The following is an 18,919-nucleotide window of genomic DNA, read 5'->3' on the forward strand; positions in this document are numbered from 1 at the left end:
TAGAGAGAGTGCTGCTGTTACCTGATTGTTGAATAAAATAGAGCTGGATGCCTGTGGTGTCATAAACGGCAAACCGTTGAGTCTGTCCTATGTCACAGTGTTACATACTATGCCTTTGTCCTCAGGCAATTGCAAGGCCAGCTTATGGTCTGCCATATATCGCTTTTGATTATCGGATGAGAGGCAGGAGTCATTTATCATGAAGCAAGCAGTCAAAGCATGTTTGCTCATGGAGGGAAACCTCAGGGGTGACTGATTCCTTGCTTGGTTTTCTGTGTACAACACAAGTCAAGGACTTTGCTGATTCCGTTGACCTTGTACCTCAACCTTGTTTGATCAACCTTTGAAAGGTTTCCCTGGAAACTGGACAAATCTCTGAGAAAATTGTTCAAGGATTTACTCTCACAGATTAATGAAATACTTATAAATGTACTAGATGGGAGTATTAGCCAATAATTGAAGAACATCAAATATTTTGTAGCAATAATAAATTCTGAAAAGATTAAGCTCTGTGCAAGAACATACGTAAGTCTCAGCAATGCTTGATCACAGATGTACGGTCCGTCTGAGGCTGTGCATCAGAGATTTTAACCATGTGCTTTTATGACAATATTTTGACAATATACACTAATGCTTAATCAATAAATAAATGAATCAAGGTTATTAAACTTTACTGAAACTAGACCTGAATTTTTTTACCTCTAAATAAATGGAAAAAAAAGAAATTAAATCAGAAAAATATAAAAGTATAAATTAAATCAAAATATGAATAAAAAATAATAACATTTCTATAAGTTTCCACTTTTTCACGTCTGAAATTGGGTATTTTTTTTCTTCTCTTTATTCCGCTTGTCATGCCACTCTTTTTTTATGTATAAATCAAAATACTACAGTATGTTTTGCAAATGATGCTGGTTAATAAAAAAATATGTTAAAAAATAAATAGTATCTTACTTTAATGAATTAATAAATCATTTATTTATTACAAAATTAATCATAAAAAAAGCCTGCGGCTAAAATTAAAACTATAATGAACTGGACAGCCTATGTATTAAAACATTTCATTTGCAGATGGCTTTTAGCGGTTATTAAAACTGGAATATCTGCATCAAAAATTATTTATAGTGAAGAAGCCAGCCATGGAGAAATAATTCCCTGAAAACCTGAGCATATATTCTCTCTTTAATTGCCTTACAAGTGTTTTTTATTTCTTAGTGTTTTTAAAGCAGTGGGTGGGAATCTCATATGATTTGAATATAGAACAGGCTGTCTCTTGGCTGTCTCCAGACAAGCAAATCTAATCTTTCATGATCCAGCACTGTCTATTATTATTAGTTTTGCTATGAAAAAGAAAACTAATTTGAAAATCAGAGGAAGATAATTAAATGCCAAACAAGTACATCCCCTAAAGACTCGCAGATCGGTCTTGATGTTCTAGATGACTGTGGAACGACAGTGGATGAATTTAGATGTGTTACTTGAATATATTAAACAAGGGTAAATCTGCGAACTGTCTAAATAACAGCTTGCCTTTAACCTTTGAACTTGACAGAGCGGGTCATGATTACGGGAGCAAGACCAAGAGAAACAAATGCATTGGAAGAATTTGGATTTGGAAGAATTATTTGCTCTTAAAATGGTGTTTCATCATTGTATTGTCCTGAATAAGTCATGCATAAGTAAATGAAACAAAAGTACGATAAAATTAGTTGCAGGTCACTTAGTAATAGTGATAAAAAAAGTACTGAGAAAAGATAGAAACTATATTTGATGGATATAGGGACATGTCGCCCGCTTCCCTACTAAATTCTACGCCCTTGAAAATTATAAAGATGTTATCTTTGTATTGACTACTCGAAAGAGAATAAAGGAAATGAACTTAATTAATGCATGTTTCCTTAATTTCTAATTTAGGAAGATTTTGAATTCAATAAACTAAATTTCCTATACATAAATCAAAATGTACCTATAACCTAGTACAGAGCCTTGAGGTACTTCAGCCTTGTCCTTTCTTTATTCAAAATTTATCTAGTCATGCATATGGAAACTGCCCAAAGTTCTGTTATTCCTTTTATTAGGGAAAATATTCTCTATATTCTATATCCTATGTGTTCTCATTAGGTGAAGGAAAAATGGTTACTATAGTAAAAACACAATAACCAGAAATCAACCGGTTTGCTACACTAACCATAGTTTAAACATGGTTATTATTACCTTAATTATTATAAATTAGTTATAAATGCCTTATCACTGCCTTTACAGTTGTACAAAAAAAAGTATTTGCGATCCGTGCTCAGAATCAAAAGGTTTGTGAACCCACACCAAAGTCCCAATCCCAGTCAAGTGATTTGTGATTCACGCTGCCATTTGAACCTTGCTGTGCACCAAACAAGATGACTGAAACCCACTTTTTTAGCTTCCAAATGAACTCTGCTGCTTGACAGAAATATGACCGCAAAACGCACAAAAGACCAAAGATCTAAAAAACAAAACAAAAACAGGATATGATGATGAAGCATACCTGGTACTTCCTGTCATAGGAGGGGTGTGGTCCGTTAAAGTTCAGTACAGGTCTCGAATCGCAGTTTCCTTGCAGCAGATCTTCGTTTGTGTGTTTTATAAACTCTTTATGAGTTCTCAGCTGAAAATACCACACACAGACAATGAATGCATTTAGTCCAGAACAGAGCAATGTTTGTGATATGCCTATTCAGTGTGCCCCATTGGTAAATATGTCAAAAAAAGATGTAAAATTAAATTTGGTTTAAAAATAAAATAAAATAAAAAATAACAACAGCATAAATGCGAACCAGAAATAAATATAGGCCTATTGTTTTAATTTTGGTTTGGACCAAAAGGACTGAACTACAAATGTGAACAAATCCTAAAATTTCATGCTCATTACCAATGCAGCTGCAAACAATGAAAACTGTTTAAGTTTCATTGGTGTAGAGAGGGAAGAGGTGGGGACTAGAGCAAACAAATGGCAAGTGATCATGTGGCTTATGTGACATGCCCACAATTGCGACCTTTTCTAGCCCTCTCTCCCACCAAAACAGAAAAATAAATAGGCTTACAAAAACTAAACTAGTTTTTCCTGTAATTATTAGTTTTTTTTTTTTATATATATTTTTTTTATTTTATTCTAGAGCATTTAAAATAAAACATTTAAATCAAATCACATAGGCCTTTTTCATTCATTTTTTTAGTGCAGTTAATTTTTTCACTGCTAGATTTTTAACTAGTTTTTAAATATTTAATAATGACAGCATTGGTCCACTGCTCTAGGCTATACATCAAGGTTAAAAAGTAATTTCTTTGTTAATCTTTTGATTTACAGAATGTCCTGCATGTTACATCATGAATCTCAGACCGCTTTATTCGACTTCACACAAACCAATACAGGACTCATATTAAAAGCTGCTTTATCTAAGTATCAAAGCCTCGGCGCCGTGTCTGACAGTTGTCTGAAAAATAAGAATCATTTCTGTCCAGAGTCATTATGTCTTCCATCCAACACTTGAAAGTGGCTCATAAGCAGTGTCTGTTCTGTTACAATCATTCTGAACATCACCTCTTACCTTGACATGTTCCATCTATAAGCTCAAACTCAAGAGCAGACTACAAACCTATAATAATAAAAAGCACGGGTGCCAATCATGTGTCAACCTTAATAGAAAACTCCCGACTCATATTCAGGACAGCTCATCTGTGTTTAGTGTACTATGTTATATCCGGTGGCCAGACTGCCCTCCTTACTTTTGAAGGTCAGTTCAGAGGTTAGAAAGAGAACTCCTGTGGTCTTGTCCTGGTGCTCCTCCGAGACAATATATATATATATATATATATGAAAATGTGAAAATATATATGGTTAAGTTGCTTTATGCTCATTATTTCCATAAGGTAAAAAAAAAACATTTAGGAGGTCAAATCAAACATATTTTGAGTGCACTAGATATATCTGCATATGCAATATATATGCATCTTTGTGAAATCTGGACACGGTGTCATGTAATTGGCTGTTTGCACAATGCAAGACTAACAGCATGAATAATGAATCTTGATCATTCCTGACAAATGGCACCAGCTGTGAATCATTTCTTTCATGACAAAAATGAGCAAGGACTTTCTCATTTCCTGAGCAGGACCGGTGCCCAAAACTCTTTAGTGAGGCCTCTGATTGTATTTGGATGGCACTTTGCCACAATGCCTTTGACACTCAGTGATATATATTCTGTCGATTATGCTTAAAAGCACCTGAAAGAGGACATACAAATGAATTTATGGATTGAGTAAGCGATTCGTGGACAGCCAGACAGACGGACGGACAAATCAATACCGTGAGACTTCACCCAAACGCACAACATTATGCAGCTTCTTCTCATTCCCTGAGTTATTTTCTCTCATCTCTTTCTTTCAGTCCAGCTCTGTTGTTTTTAATAGCTCTCACTGATGGTTGCTTTAATAACTCCTGTGTTTAATATTAAATGAGCAGAGGCCAGTAAATGGGGACTTTGCAAGCAATCCCACAGTAAAATCCATCCACCTGCTGGTTTCTGCTGGGTGCTCGGCGGGCCATTGTGTTCATCCTCCACAACAACATATTTATCTTTCTCGAACCGTGAGGGGAAAATGGCCAAATTGACCAATTATTCAGAAACGGAAGTGCAGATTCTGCATAATGTCAGTTGGCGAAATGTGCAGAATTGGCTGTTGCTGGACGGCAGGCTTTTGTTGCTCAGGGGTGATTTAATATTTAGAGTAATTGGACTGGTGCTGCTAAGTGAGAACTTTTAAAAGTGTCCAGATTATAAAGGATTTATTACACGTACGCTCGGTAGTCAATCTGAGGTGGTGAACCGGATAACTCACAAAATGTTATTGATTGTGGGTCACTATTTTTCATTATTGTTATTTCCTAGAAAATGGGCATACCAATGCGAATTCTCAAGGGATTTTCTGCAAGTCTAATTTCCTGTGCTGGCAACAAAAAGTGTTTACTAAAAAATAAATGTGCTAAATCAGTGACTGGAATGGTTGTAACGTCACACATTGATGTGAACGCCTTTTTAAGTCCAGATTTGGCCACTTCTGGAGAAATTGCTGGTGTTTGCTCATCCAGAAGTTTACTGCAGAATGCTAGGATGTTGTGAGAGGATGCTATACAGCTGCTAGGGCTTGAATTTAAGGTTAGTGTTTTGTTTAAAGCAATAACCCTTAAGGTATGATCACATGAGCAAAATTTCACCCAAAATTTAGTTCACCCAAAAAATTTAATTTGCTGAAAACTCACCCTCAAGCCATCTAACATCTGTAGATAAGTTTGTTTCTTCTCCAGATTTGGAGAATTGTGTACTGTACATTACTGTACATCACATTCTCACCAATGGATCCTCTGCAGTGAATGGGTGCCGTCAGAATGAGTCCAAGCAGCTGATAAAAACATCACAATAATCCACAAGAAATTCTCACCACTTATGGTGATGTTTTTATCAGCTGTTTGGACTCTCATTCTGACGGCACCCATTCACTGCAGAGTGAGCAAGTGATGTAATGTTACATTTCTCCAAATCTGATGAAGAAACAAACTCATCTACATCTGGGATGGCCTGAGGGTGAGTAAATTTTAGCAAATCTTACATTTTTGGGTGAATACAAATATGTGCAGAAGTAACACTGCAAGCACCCACTGATAACAAAAAATACAACGTTTGAACAATTGGCAGCCAGTTTTACAAATAAATGGCATGCTTTTGCATTTCTCCAAAAGGTTTGTTGCCTAAGAAACAACTTGTAAGAAGAAAGGCTAACAAAATGTCTAAGAAAGGCTTGAATGACAATAGTTAAACAACAAAAGTAAGAAAATCAATTTGTGGATTGAAAGTGTACTTAATCTCGCAACCTTGAAAGTGGGTTTACAGATACATAATACTGCGTGTAAGATACTCTCTATTCAATCAAATCTCTGTCACATGTGCAGAATAACAACGGACCTAATCCTCTGAACTCTGAGGATTGGAGTGATTTTTTAAATCCAGCCGTGAAATGAACAAAGACTCATTTTCATTACAGATGCTTCAGTTTAATTGGACAGAAACACATGATGGTTTAAAGGCTTTTTATCCTTTTTATCCATGTGGTCAAACACATTTCGGTGATTAGTAAATGACACAGACCGGATGCTGCTCTTGTCCCTCTTGTCATCTAATGCGGTTAAGTTACATGATTTCTGCTGTAGAGGCTTTTAACCGTTTCAGTCTTAAATGTCACTCATTCAGCATGGACATTCAGAAATGAGGGAAAGAAGAGTTTCAGTATTGATGCCAAAACATGTTCGCAAAGTCTTTCTGTCGTCGCACCAAATCCACCAATGCAAACGCATGAAATCTCCATTATGTTTTCAACCAAAAGTCTTTGATCCAGATGCCACCGTCCATGATGCACATAAAACACAAGAACGTTCAACAGATATAAAATATTTTAAATAATATAAAAATAGGTGTTTTACATAAAATGAAAATAAGACAGTGTTACGAGTTTCTGAGGTACTTGCCATGTGGGTTCAAAAATTTCAGAATGATTTTCCCAAGCATTTCTATTTAATATCAGCTCCATTACAACCAGCCTGCTAAAAGACTAATGACTCAATAAAGCATAAAACATGTACTGCAGACAGTCTGAACTACAGATGACACCAGTCAGTCATGTGACACATCAGGTTCAAATCATTCACAATATTAGGCCAATCTGTCCTTTCTGAAATATGACATCTCATATCAGCAAATCTAGTGTAAAAATAGTGATGCAGTGAGAATGAAAACTGAATATTTACAAAAACATATGCAACATTTGACATTCAGAGTCCAAAGCGAGAGGAGTATTTTCTACATGCAACTCACAGTATTCAATTTGCCAGGCGTGCCATAAAGATCGCTAAATCTGAAAGTTGATTGGAGCTCAAACAGCGGCTGTTTTTATGGCCACACGGTTGATTGAACATTCACTTTCTTGACTTTTTAATCTATCAAATATTGTGTGTTTAATAAAAAATATATTAATAAGCAAGAATCTATTAGATGCTAATAAGCAGCAGAACTGTCACAATGTGAAAAGCTTTTCAGAGAAACCGATGGAGCGCAGCTAATGAACACTGCTGAAGGTTTGGAAGTGTGTGCATTGAAGAAGTTGACTCAATGTCAAGTTAATCTCCTGTTAAAATATCAGTTTGAAATCAACTGAATTTTTTATTTTATTTTATTGCACCTTTGAAACAATGAGCCACTTTACGCATTAGCTGAATAAATTGTATTCAATTCTTAATAATTCTCTGAATTTAAAAAAATTAGGTGTCAACGTGTGGTGGCGTTAAGTATAATTTTTAGACCTAAACCAAAACTTTAAGGAATAGTTCACCCACAAATTTACTCACCCCTCATGTCAAACCAAACCTGTTTGCTGTTAATACTGTATATATTCAGCTCTTTATTCATTCATTATTTCATTTCATTACACTGTTAAGGCAGTTTTACAGAAAGTTCAATTCAAGATGCACAATAATCACTCATATGAAATTACATGAGGTCATGTGGCGAACATAATGGGGTCTTATAGTTATACATTAACTGAGGACTGTAAAGCGCTTTGAGTGCCTAGAAAAGCGCTATATAAATGTAATGAATTATTGTGGATAAAGTTTGTTACTTTGTATTTTTTTAATAGTTACTTTAAAAAATAGTGGCAGTATGCAGTAATGTTACTGTTTTTAACTAAAACTATGACTTGAAAAAATTAAGCTAACATAAAATATAGCTAAATATAAATATGAAATAAAAAAAATACTCAAACTAAAATAAATATGTAAATGAAAATGAGAAATTTTACCTTGGCAATTAATTGGATTTTTCTTTTTTTTTTCTTTTAAGGGCAAAAACTAAACGAAAAAAAAAAAAAAAGTTATAATGACAAAAGCACATAATTAAATTCTTAAAACTTAAATGAAAATTAAAAGAAATAAGAAAAGTATATAAAACAATAGCTAACTCAAAATATTTAGAAATACTATGTTAGTACATATAAATAAAACTACATTTAAACACTGGTATGCCGTATATAATGTTCAGTAAGTCAGTATTTAATTCTGAACAAAACCATTTATTATTATTACACTTTTCTTTTCTTTTTTAATGGTTGCAAAAGTTATAATGGCTTGGACTATAGAGAGTGACTGTTGTGATATGGATATGGACACATTTTGGTGAATAAATAAACTTTTCTGTCCTTTTTGAAGTTGAAAAGGGTCACTATGAATCATACTTACAATTAACAGGATGAAAATAAAGATGAAGTCCCTGAACGGATCACAAAAATATTCCCTTCAACACCTCTTAATGGTGGAAATGAGCTTTTTATTCTTTTGCATTCACGTTGCAGGATTGAAGTCAATAATTATGTTTTATACTTCTTTTCTATTAAGATAATTGTCATTTTTAACAATAAAACATTAACATAACCTTTTTTTTTTTTACAAGTCAAATTAAGAAATCTGTCCAGAGTGATTTGCACGGCACAAAACTTCGTCTTGTGGGTCGGAGGAAGCAAGAAACTACTGCAGTCTAAGCTTACAATGCTTTAAAATGCAGAAAGTATGGAGCAGGTTGAGAAATATGGCCATTACAATGTTGTTCACTTTCATTTGATGGATTACTGCCATGATGGATAGAAACTAATGGAAATGCCTTGAAATTAAAACATCAATTTAACACGTTTACTATTTAACGTTAAATGAATAGTTCACCCTAATATGAAAAATTGCTGAAAATGTACTCATCCTGAGTGTTTGTAAGAAAGAAATATATCATGAAAACGTTTTAACTTTAAACCGTTGCTTCTGCAGAAAACAGAGCTCATAAAGAGTTCACAATCCATAATAACAATCATTTTGACGGCACCCATTCACTGCAGAGTGAGCAAGTGATGTAATGCTACATTTCTCTAAATCTGATGAAGAAACAAACTCATCTACATCTTGGATGGACTGAGGGAGAGAACGTTTTCAGCAAATCTTCATTTTCATGTACTATTCCTTTAACAAGTCTACAAATTTACATAGAAAGGTGTATTCTCTCTGAAAAAAAAAAATAATTTGTATTTATTTATTTTAAATTTGCGTGCCAAGGTTTTTGAAATATTGCACCCTCCCGTGGCGAGACGGTTTTGAGCATTTCCTCTCCGAGAGGTAATGACCTTGCTAACAGATAATAATAATCATTTTACTAAAAACCACACGCTAAAGAAAAGCAACACGAACATCCACAAGGAAACAAACAAAGAGTCTGACGTGATGAGCTGAACTCCTGGATCTATGAAGAGCGACTTGCAGCAGAAAGTGATATTGCACTGAAGTAGATGTCCTCTCTCAAGATTCATGGATCACTGGTGTGGTTTTTATTAGTATTCCTTAAAGACAACAGCTGAATGAATGCCTGGAATTATGCTTCCATTGGGAGCCTCCAATTAATGCTGAAGGGCCGGTTACACGATGATGACTGGACAGCAAAGGCGGAGGTCTTTCTGTTTGCTTTACAGTGGGAAAACTAGAAAGCCAGAAAAGGTGGAGTATTGCCAGCCGCCTACCAGATTGCCCTTCTCCAGTTTCAGATAAACCTTGTCTTCTTTGTTGAGGTGCAGCAGGACTCCGTTGGTGGCGGCCTCACGTGTGACGTCTTTGTCACCGGCGAAGGCAGAGATCACTGGCTTTCCATTCAGCATTAAATTCACCTGGAAAACAGAGATAATCAAATCTGAGATCTCAAGTGTGATAGGACTTATTTTATGATTTCATATCATGGCCATGGTTCTGAAAGAAAAAAAAATATTTTATCTTTAAGTGCAGTTTTTCATGACATTTTACTTGAAGCTTGCATATAATCAATACATATACTAAATAATAACTTATATTGTAATCCACTTTATATTTCCCCCCAAAATATGTTATTTATGATTATTTATAAAAATGTCAGTTATAATATCGCTGTAAAACATTAGCAATTTAAATAAATTACATTTTTGCTTTACAGTAATACTGCATGGATTGTAATTTAAAAGTTACATAAAAAATTACAGCAATTTAAAATTGCTAATATTTTACAGCAATGTTATATCTTTGATTTAGTTATTATATACAAGTTATTATGTTAAGTTGTTATATTTATATTATTTATATTGTTAAAATAGTTTTAAGGATAAATTAATTTTTTAAAGGTAAGAAAATTATTACAATACCTTGTTGCGTAAACTGCATTTAACAAGATAATTCATGTACTGTTAACTGTAAAATATTCTTAAAATAAGATTTTTATAAAAGCAAGAATTATCATAATTTAAATACTAATTACAGAACAATTTTGTGATAAATTATAAGGAAATTGATTTGTTTTTTAATAACTTTTAAAAACACATGTTAAATACATGTTAAATACATGTTATTGTATTTTTATTTTTATACAAATTCAGTTATAATTTACTAACCAAAATAAATTTATGTATACATTAATGGGGGGAAAGGGTATTTTTGAAATAATGTTTATCAATAAAAATTTGAGTTTCCTCCTGAAAAGCACAGGAGTATTAGAAGTTTGTACTGAACTAATAACACATTTTAAATACTATATATATATATATAGAGAGAGAGAGAGAGAGAGAGAGAGAGAGAGAGAGAGAGACTTCAAACGTTTCCCAGTATCCTGTTTCTCTAACTCTGTTCATTATGAAACTCAAATACGATATAAAATGAAGCTGATTCAATTGTTTTGTGCGTGAGAGAGATATAGTCAGTGCTTACTTGTATAGTCTGGCTCTGGTACACTTTAATTACGTGGAAGTTAAAGCTGTAGATTCCTTTCCGAGGACAAAGAAAGACGGAGTCCAGCGTGAAATAGTTTCCTATGTTCACAAGAACCTGGAAAAGAGGTTTTTCAGAGGTATCAGACCTGATTTAACACATGACGACAATGAAATATCCTATCCAGACTTACAGTTCTGTGAACTATGTATGCTTGTGATGCAAAAATCTCAAACAAAGACCTGCAAAAATCATACAAGATTAAAAAAAACAGCGGGAGTGAAATATGAATGCACGCATGTTTACAACTAGACTTTTCAACAATAATTCTCCTCAGCAGTGAAACAACAATCAGGATTTCCTATAGGCCTCCGTCACACTGATTTCTCATTCTCATGGTCATGCTGACCATCATTCAACTCTAATCTGGTGATGTGCCAGTGCCACCAGGAACTATAGGAAATGCAGGACAATCAATCATACAGTAGGTGGATTTTCACTCGTGCAAAAGACAGAAACTATATCTGAAGCAGGATATTCACCACGAAGAAGACTTTTTAACGAACAGAGGCAGCGTAAAGGCATTTATGATCAATTTAAAGTATTGATTCATTACATTGAAGATATATAAAACTAGGACTTAGAAAAAATAATTTTCAGCACATGCAGTGGTTAAATCAACACTGTTAACAAATGGTTAAAACCACACTTTAAAAAAATGAATTTACAGGTGCATCTCAATAAATTAGAATGTAGTGGAAAAGTTCATTTATTTCAGTAATTCAACTCAAATTGTGAAACTCGTGTATTAAATGAATTAAATGCACACATACTGAAGTAGTTTAGGTCTTTGATTCTTTTAATTGTGATGATTTTGGCTCACACTTAACAAAAATCTCAACAAATCAGAATACTTCATAAGATACTTAATAAAACATGTTTTTAGTGAAATGTTGGCCTTCTGGAAAGTATGTTAATTTACTGTACATGTACTCAATACTTGGTAGAGGCTCTTTTTGCTTTAATTGCTTCCTCAATTCGTCGTGGCATGGAGAAGATCAGTTTGTGGCACTGCTGAGGTGGTCTGGAAGCCCAGGTTTCTGTGACAGTGGTCTTCAGCTCTTCTGCATTGTTTGGTCTCTTGTTTCTCATCTTCCTCTTGACAATAGCCATAGATTCTCTCTGGGGTTCAGGTCTGGTTAGTCTGCTGACCAGTCAAGCACACAAACAACATGGTCATTTAACCAACTTTTGGTGCTTTTGGCAGTTTGGGCAGGTGCAAACTCCTTCTGGAAAATGAAATCAGCATCTTCAAAAAGCTGGTCAGCAGAAGGAAGCAGGAAGCGCTCCAAAATGTCTTAGTAAATGAGTGCAGTGACTTTGGTTTGCAAAAAACACAATGGACCAACACCAGCAGATGTCATTGCACCACAAATCATCACAGACTGTGGAAACTTAACACTGGACTTCAAGCAATTTGGGCTATGAGCTTCTCCAGCCTTCCTCCAGACTCTGGGACCTTGGTTTCATAACTTAAGTCAGTTAAAAACCTCATAATCATGAAAAGTTTTGCAACAATGCACCCAAATACAGTAACAGCAATGATGTGAATACAAGGATTTAAGTCTTAAAGATTTGGGAATGATTTAAATAACATGTCACCTACAAAACTATAATAAAAACAAATGATTTTTTCTCTCTCTATTATTTTAAACGGTGCAACAATAAAACTCTTTACACTCTGGCAAAAATGCAGGACAGCTGACCTTAAATCAAATGTTATTAGAGCCAAACGTCCTGCAACAGGCTTAAAACACAGGTTTCTCAAAACTGATGAAATTTCAGGTTATGTCGAAAAACTGATTGAAGTAAACATCAAAAAGAAAGTGTATTTATTGTTTTCACCTTGTAGACAGAAAGAGGAGTAGACAGAGTTCGTATATTGACCCTCTGAGCACACAAAGGTACATTTGTACATTGTGCTCTCTCTTTTGATCTTTGCTTTATTAAAACTGAAGAAGAACTCAAACAGGGAGAATTCATATTTGTTGCTACATGGAAAGAACCTATGAGGATATATATATATATGACAGTATATGACAATATTTATGCTGCATATATGCGTATATGCCACATAATGGCGCCAGTCAGAGCAAGAAGTACCAGTCAGATAAGGAAATCAAAAGTTTTCCTTGTGTTAAGTCAAAGTCTTTAATTTCCCTTTGAGTTTCTGTTTTGGAGTGCTTTTATTTTGCATTGTAGTATTGTGTAATAGGTTTATTGCACCATTAATAGATGATTTTGAGCATTTGAGAGATGCACAAGTGCATTATTCTCTGTAACGTATTGACTTTAGTATATATATATATATATATATATACACTAGGGCTGAAACAGTTAGTCGACATTATCAATAATGTCGACAATAAAACAAATTGTCTGCAAATGTTCTTGAGTAGTGGTTTGATGTCGTATCTACCTAATGTGACAGCCTGCAATAATGCAGTTTGACCAGTGTGGCGCTGTAGCGATTCGATTATTTTTCGCGAACCGGTTCTTTCGGACGGTTCGATTCAATGAACCGGTTGAAAAAAACGGTTCAGCAGTTCTTTTACGCTTGACGTAATGACATCATTGGCGATGACGTAATGCCGTCATGTCTATCAATATATATATATATATAAGTCAGTAATCATAACTTTAGTCAGTTAAAAACCTCATAATCATGAAAAGTTTACATTTGAGTTTTGCAACAATACCCAAATACAGTAACAGAAATGATGTGCATACAAGGATTTAAGTCTTAAATATATAAAGTAAATAAATTAGGTGTCATCAGCGCAGAAACCATGATCCACTTACTATACATAATCCATTGCAATGTATTTTTTATTAAATGAACTTACGTTTTCGCCAGATTGCCCTTCATTCAAGCCCTCGGTTTACCCGCGCTCATAACATTAGAACAGAATCAGTAATGATGACACATTCACAAATTGAGTTTTAGTAAACAGAACATGAACACGAGACAAAAACCATTTCTTTCGGACACGTCCGATTCTAAAACCGAGGAGCTGATTATACTGCGAATGCGCGATTGAGCGTGAAGCCAACTGACTCACAGCATGTCTCTGAACCAAAGTGATTCTTTTGGTGATTGATTCTGATTCTGTGCTAATGTTATGAGCGCGGGTAATCAGGGCTTGGATGAAGGGCAATCTGGTGAAACATAAATTCAATTTTAAGCTTCATTTTCAGGTATATGCTAATTTAGTAAATATACTATAATCTGTCATTTTTGACCACTACTTTAACAGCACCAGAGGGATGAATCAAAGTACATTTATTTGAGAAGCAAAATTACGTACGATATTCAGTCAAGTTTTCTAAATAATTCTGCAAAATGAAGTAAATTTATGCTTAAAAAAAACAACAACAAAAAATATCTGCCTTTAGGATCAGATTAAAGATAAAAAATTCAGATAACATTTTTACCCCACTTGGAGATTATTTTTCTTGTTAAGTGTAGTCACTTAATTTTGAGCAATTCTTCATTTTTATTTATTTATTTTTGTCTTCATTTTAGAATTACTATATATTTGTACAAGAAAACTAGAAAAGTTGAAAATCGTTTTTTGAAGTGTACAGACCTTTGCACTGAAGAACAAGATCATGCTGGAAAACACAATCATCAGGTTTGCTTCTCATCAGGCAAAGCAAATTCTAAGACACTACATTTGAACTACATTTTAAAAGATTTAACTGTTACACTTTTCTTGTATTAAATTAAATAAATGCTTTCCCTCTCAGATTTTGGGACCCCACTGTATGTGATGCATGAATATTTATAGAGCGGCGCGGCAGTGATGCACTGACTCTATATGAAGGCAACAAAGGCTTTGCGCATAAAACTAGCTGTGATATTGCACTAGGATTACTCAGCATCCCAAACACCCAGCTCTTTTGTTGGTTCACAAAGCTCTTGGTATACCATTCACAAGGGCAGATTTCTCTCTCTTTCTCTCTCAGCGGTGTCCCACGAGCCAGAGACGTGCCAGGACAGGTGACTGGACGGTGTTATGTGTGTCAAGGTGCTGGAGCTCAGCGGCTGAGGGCAGCTGGTCAGTCCTGCACCTTTTTTTTTTTTTTTTTTTTACCTTGTATTTTTTTCATTTTCCTGCAGCCAAAGCAATGAGAGGAGAATAATGGCTCCTCAAGGGCAAAATGAACACAGCTTCCTGTGCATCTCAGCAAAAAGAAACAATTTTATCCTAACCCATCTGTCGAAATCTCTGGGAATTAAAGAAATAGATCATCCTTAGATGCTAATTCATTTACTCTCCCTTGTTTTGCTCCAGACCCATGTGACTTTCCTTCTTCTGTGGAAAATAAAAATGTTGAATTCTGTACACTGGAAAAAAAGGTGTACAAACAATTTTTTACTCAGCTATTCTCCACTATTTTATTGTATTCTTTTTTTTTTTTACATTGCAGTTGGTTTCTTTTTCCATCACAATAAATTGGGACTGAGGCTTTCAATGGCAACAAGGATGCAAAAGCATCATAAAAATAGTCATATTTTGAATCTTTTGTAGGGGACTGGATATAGCTGGATGGTAGCTTTGTGTGAGGCAGGTGACATCCAATTAAAAGTGAAATTTTGAAGAAGAAAAGCTGTAACATTATTTTCTTGTAATACTCTAATAATCGTATTGATTTGATTGAGCTTGAGCTTTCAAGAATCAGAAAGGATGCAAAAGCACCAAAACAGTAACATAAACATAGTCATGCATTATATTTCATACCTTTTATAGGCATAAAGGTTTCTGTTAGGGAACGGTTCACAATTTAAGTCTTATTTATTTAAACAGTTAAGTCTGATAATGTTTCCCGTGATCAGTGTGAACGAATCATTGAGTCTGTGAGTTGAATCTAAGAGTCAGATAAGTCTGATACATGAACGACTCACCCGTGAAATTACTAGTAAATGTCACAAACAATTATGAATAAATAGATGAATTATGCATGAACTTTTGAAGTAGAAGAAACTTATTGTAAAACACGCTCTAACAATCTTATTAACAATCTCAAAAATTCATATTTACAGTGTAGTTGGTATGTTTTCCGATTAAATGAGAATTGAGCTTTCAAGCATCAAAAATCTTGCAAAAGCACCATACAATAGCTTTATGTGAGGAACAAGTCAAAACTGATGTTGTATTCACTGACGATATTTTCCATAACCAACGTGAATGAATCACTGAGTCGGTGAGTCGAATTTTAGAATTCATTCTAAAACACGAACGAATCATTTAGATTTCTCTATATTAACTGATTCACAAAAAAAATCTGATTCGCTCACAATGGACAGTGTTAATAATGAACTTTTCATACTTTCAGTGAATATTAAAGTGGATTTCAATCTGTTCCACACAAAAATAAATCATATGACAAAGGAAATGCTTTAGTTATAATAAACCACTTTTATGGTGCTATATCCTTTGTAGGATTTACATCTACATTTTTTTCTTCTACATCAGACAGGTTTGAAACAATAGGAGGGTGAGTAAACACTGAGAAATAAATGATATAGGGAAGCTTAAGTAATCTTCATGTCTAAAACATTCCTCCTTTACCTTCTGGGAAATAATTGAATCATGAGAAACAAATACACATTGACCTCAACTCCAGCATCATTTTCATTTATTTCAAGGATATTGGTAATAAAATAGTTTTTGATCTGACCCTGCATAATGACGTTCCTTCATTAATTCTACCCCGTCTTTGACCAAGCATGCGAACTGAATGAAATCAGGTGCACCAAAACACACAGAGAATAAAAAATTCACTTTTTTTATATGCTTTTATAATGCTTTAAAGTTCATATCAAAAGGAATGGCAGCGATTTGAAAAGCATTATGCCGTGAATTCAGCACATGCATGATGTTTCCAATTAACATTTTTCAGTCATAAAGCTAAAGGCTGAAATTAAGCAATGCGTGTGAATGCATGAGGGCAGCACACAACACTTTCATCACAAACACAGCTAAAAATAAGCAATAGAATAAGAACAAATCTCTGCCCTTTACAGGCCTGACAGTTTGACTCGTCACTAATGACCTATGACAGTGGTATTTCATGCCTGTGTATCTGCTGTAATGGAAACCCTGCGTTTATGTGCTGGCAGGCTCAAACACACAGTTGCAATTTATTATTTAGGAACGATTTGACTTTTTTTGTACAGGAGAGCAGCTGTAAATCTAATCAAAGTTATGAAACAATCTTTCCCATGTACAAATATGTTCACAAAATTTATCCTGAATTTTTAAAACTGAACTCTCATCCAAATAATGTATTTTTAATTCATCCCAGCTGATTTTTTTTTTTCAAATTATCCATGCTAATGTCCATATTAAATTCAAAATAATACCTGACCTCTTGACCTAATGCAGTTATCACAGTAATCTAATTTAGAACATAATTAACTAATGCATATTCATTGTGACCTGCTGTAATGATGACCAGTTTATTTAATTATTTAGTGCTTTATGCCTGTTGTATTTTAATATTCCATAATACTGGTTTCATTTAATTAGATCCAAAATATGTGAAGGTAAAATGAGCTTTAAAAACACCATCAGTGTTACAGATATTAAACAAATTCATTGAATTACAAAAGGAAGGGGCAAGTTGTCACACGTGTATTTTGTAATTTTATACATACAATATTTAGGTATTGACCAAATTAATAATTTGATATCTCTTTATGTTATACTTTATTCGATTTTATTTATTCATTCACAATTGTCTGACAGGCTGTTTAATGATAATGTGACAACTTACCCCTGGATAATGCCAGAACATACGTCACTATGAAGTTAAGCTGTCAAGAGGTCTTTTTTTTTAAAGATAAAACTGAAATATACATAAACTGAATAAAAAAAAAATAACATATCCAAAATTATTAGTCTAAAGCACGAGCTTCCCCAAGTTAGACGGTCTGAAAAGTCAAAGTCTGTACAAATAAAATAAATAAATACACAAAATTGTTTCAGCATAGCATGTGTAAAACCATCGAATTCAGACTTACCTGGTCAAAATATATGATTCTCGTTTTATTGCTCATCTCCGAGGGCTCGTGGTTGTTGCTCCTGACCGCGGAGAAAGCCACTTTGGAGTTGGCGGCGCGCACGGAGATGCCCAGAGGCGAGGACGAGCTCTTCCAGTCGGCGGGGTTCGAGTCACAAACCACCAGACACTTGCCCTCCAGGACGATGGGTTCCGTGTCATTCTGAGCCGAAACCAGCTCACACATGACGGCCAGGCAGAACAACAGAGCCACGCAGTCGACACACGCCTTACTGAAGCGCGTTACGGACACCATGATGAACGATCTCCAGTGTAGCCCAAATCCGAACGGATCTCTGTGTCCCGTCACTTCGCGTCTGCTCCGTGTTTGTGCTTGTTTACGCCAAACATCCGTCCAGACACCAGCTGCTGATTTACAAATCACCAAACGCGCGTAGGTGGATGCACCAAGCTTATGTCGATAGTCATTTTTTTGATTGTTTGAATTCTTTCCGTGTGATTCCTACAGTTTTCAACTCCGGAGGTTCGGTCAGGCGAGTTTTGGAGAGCGGCAGTTTTCCGTAGGTTCCTGGCGACTCCGCGTAAAAATCCACTCAGTGCGCACTGAGATCATTATCCGCAATACATGCGCAACAGACACTTCTTGTCTATATTACTTTTGCGTCATTAAACGAAGCACGGAAACTAAACAAAAACCCCTATAATGACCCTCTTCGCATATCTGTGGATGTTTCACTCTCTCTCGACCAAAAGACACTTCTGTGAGCGCGCGCACACCCTTAATGACGCCCGACTCTATGAACTCACTGTGACACCCGATATGCTGCGTAACGTCAGACGATTCATATATATATATACACCTGAGACCCATCAAACAGAAAGATATTTACAGTTTTTTATTAATAATAATAATAATTATTATTATTATTATTATTATTACAATTAATACAAATATTTTATGTATCATACATGCAAACATTATTCGTGATA

At 34.7% G+C, this 18,919-nt stretch overlaps 1 protein-coding gene across 1 annotated transcript; it reads right to left on the reverse strand.

Moving 5' to 3' along the window:
* Positions 1 to 7,949: 7,949 nt before the first annotated feature.
* On the reverse strand, positions 7,950 to 18,665 carry LOC128011263 (cerebellin-4-like). The gene is made up of 3 exons (XM_052593461.1): positions 17,931 to 18,665; positions 10,841 to 10,957; positions 7,950 to 9,777 (listed from the first exon to the last, which is right to left on the reverse strand). Exons 1-3 carry the CDS (start codon positions 18,222 to 18,224, stop codon positions 9,580 to 9,582), a joined length of 609 nt encoding a protein of 202 aa, XP_052449421.1. The 5' UTR covers positions 18,225 to 18,665; the 3' UTR covers positions 7,950 to 9,579.
* Between the last annotated feature and the right edge of the window lie 254 nt (positions 18,666 to 18,919).

This window comes from Carassius gibelio, chromosome B23 (genome assembly GCF_023724105.1).
Source record: "Carassius gibelio isolate Cgi1373 ecotype wild population from Czech Republic chromosome B23, carGib1.2-hapl.c, whole genome shotgun sequence".
NCBI lineage: Eukaryota > Metazoa > Chordata > Actinopteri > Cypriniformes > Cyprinidae > Carassius > Carassius gibelio.

Bases quoted from the DNA above. Each gene is read 5' to 3' on its own strand.
- LOC128011263 (XM_052593461.1), bottom strand. From the start codon at position 18,224: ATGGTGTCCGTAACGCGCTTCAGTAAGGCGTGTGTCGACTGCGTGGCT. The intron at 10,958-17,930 runs GTAAGTCTGAAT...CCTCTTTTCCAG, and splicing joins GAATCATATATTTTGACCAG to GTTCTTGTGAACATAGGAAA. The intron at 9,778-10,840 runs GTAAGCACTGAC...TCTGTTTTCCAG, and splicing joins ACCAGAGCCAGACTATACAA to GTGAATTTAATGCTGAATGG.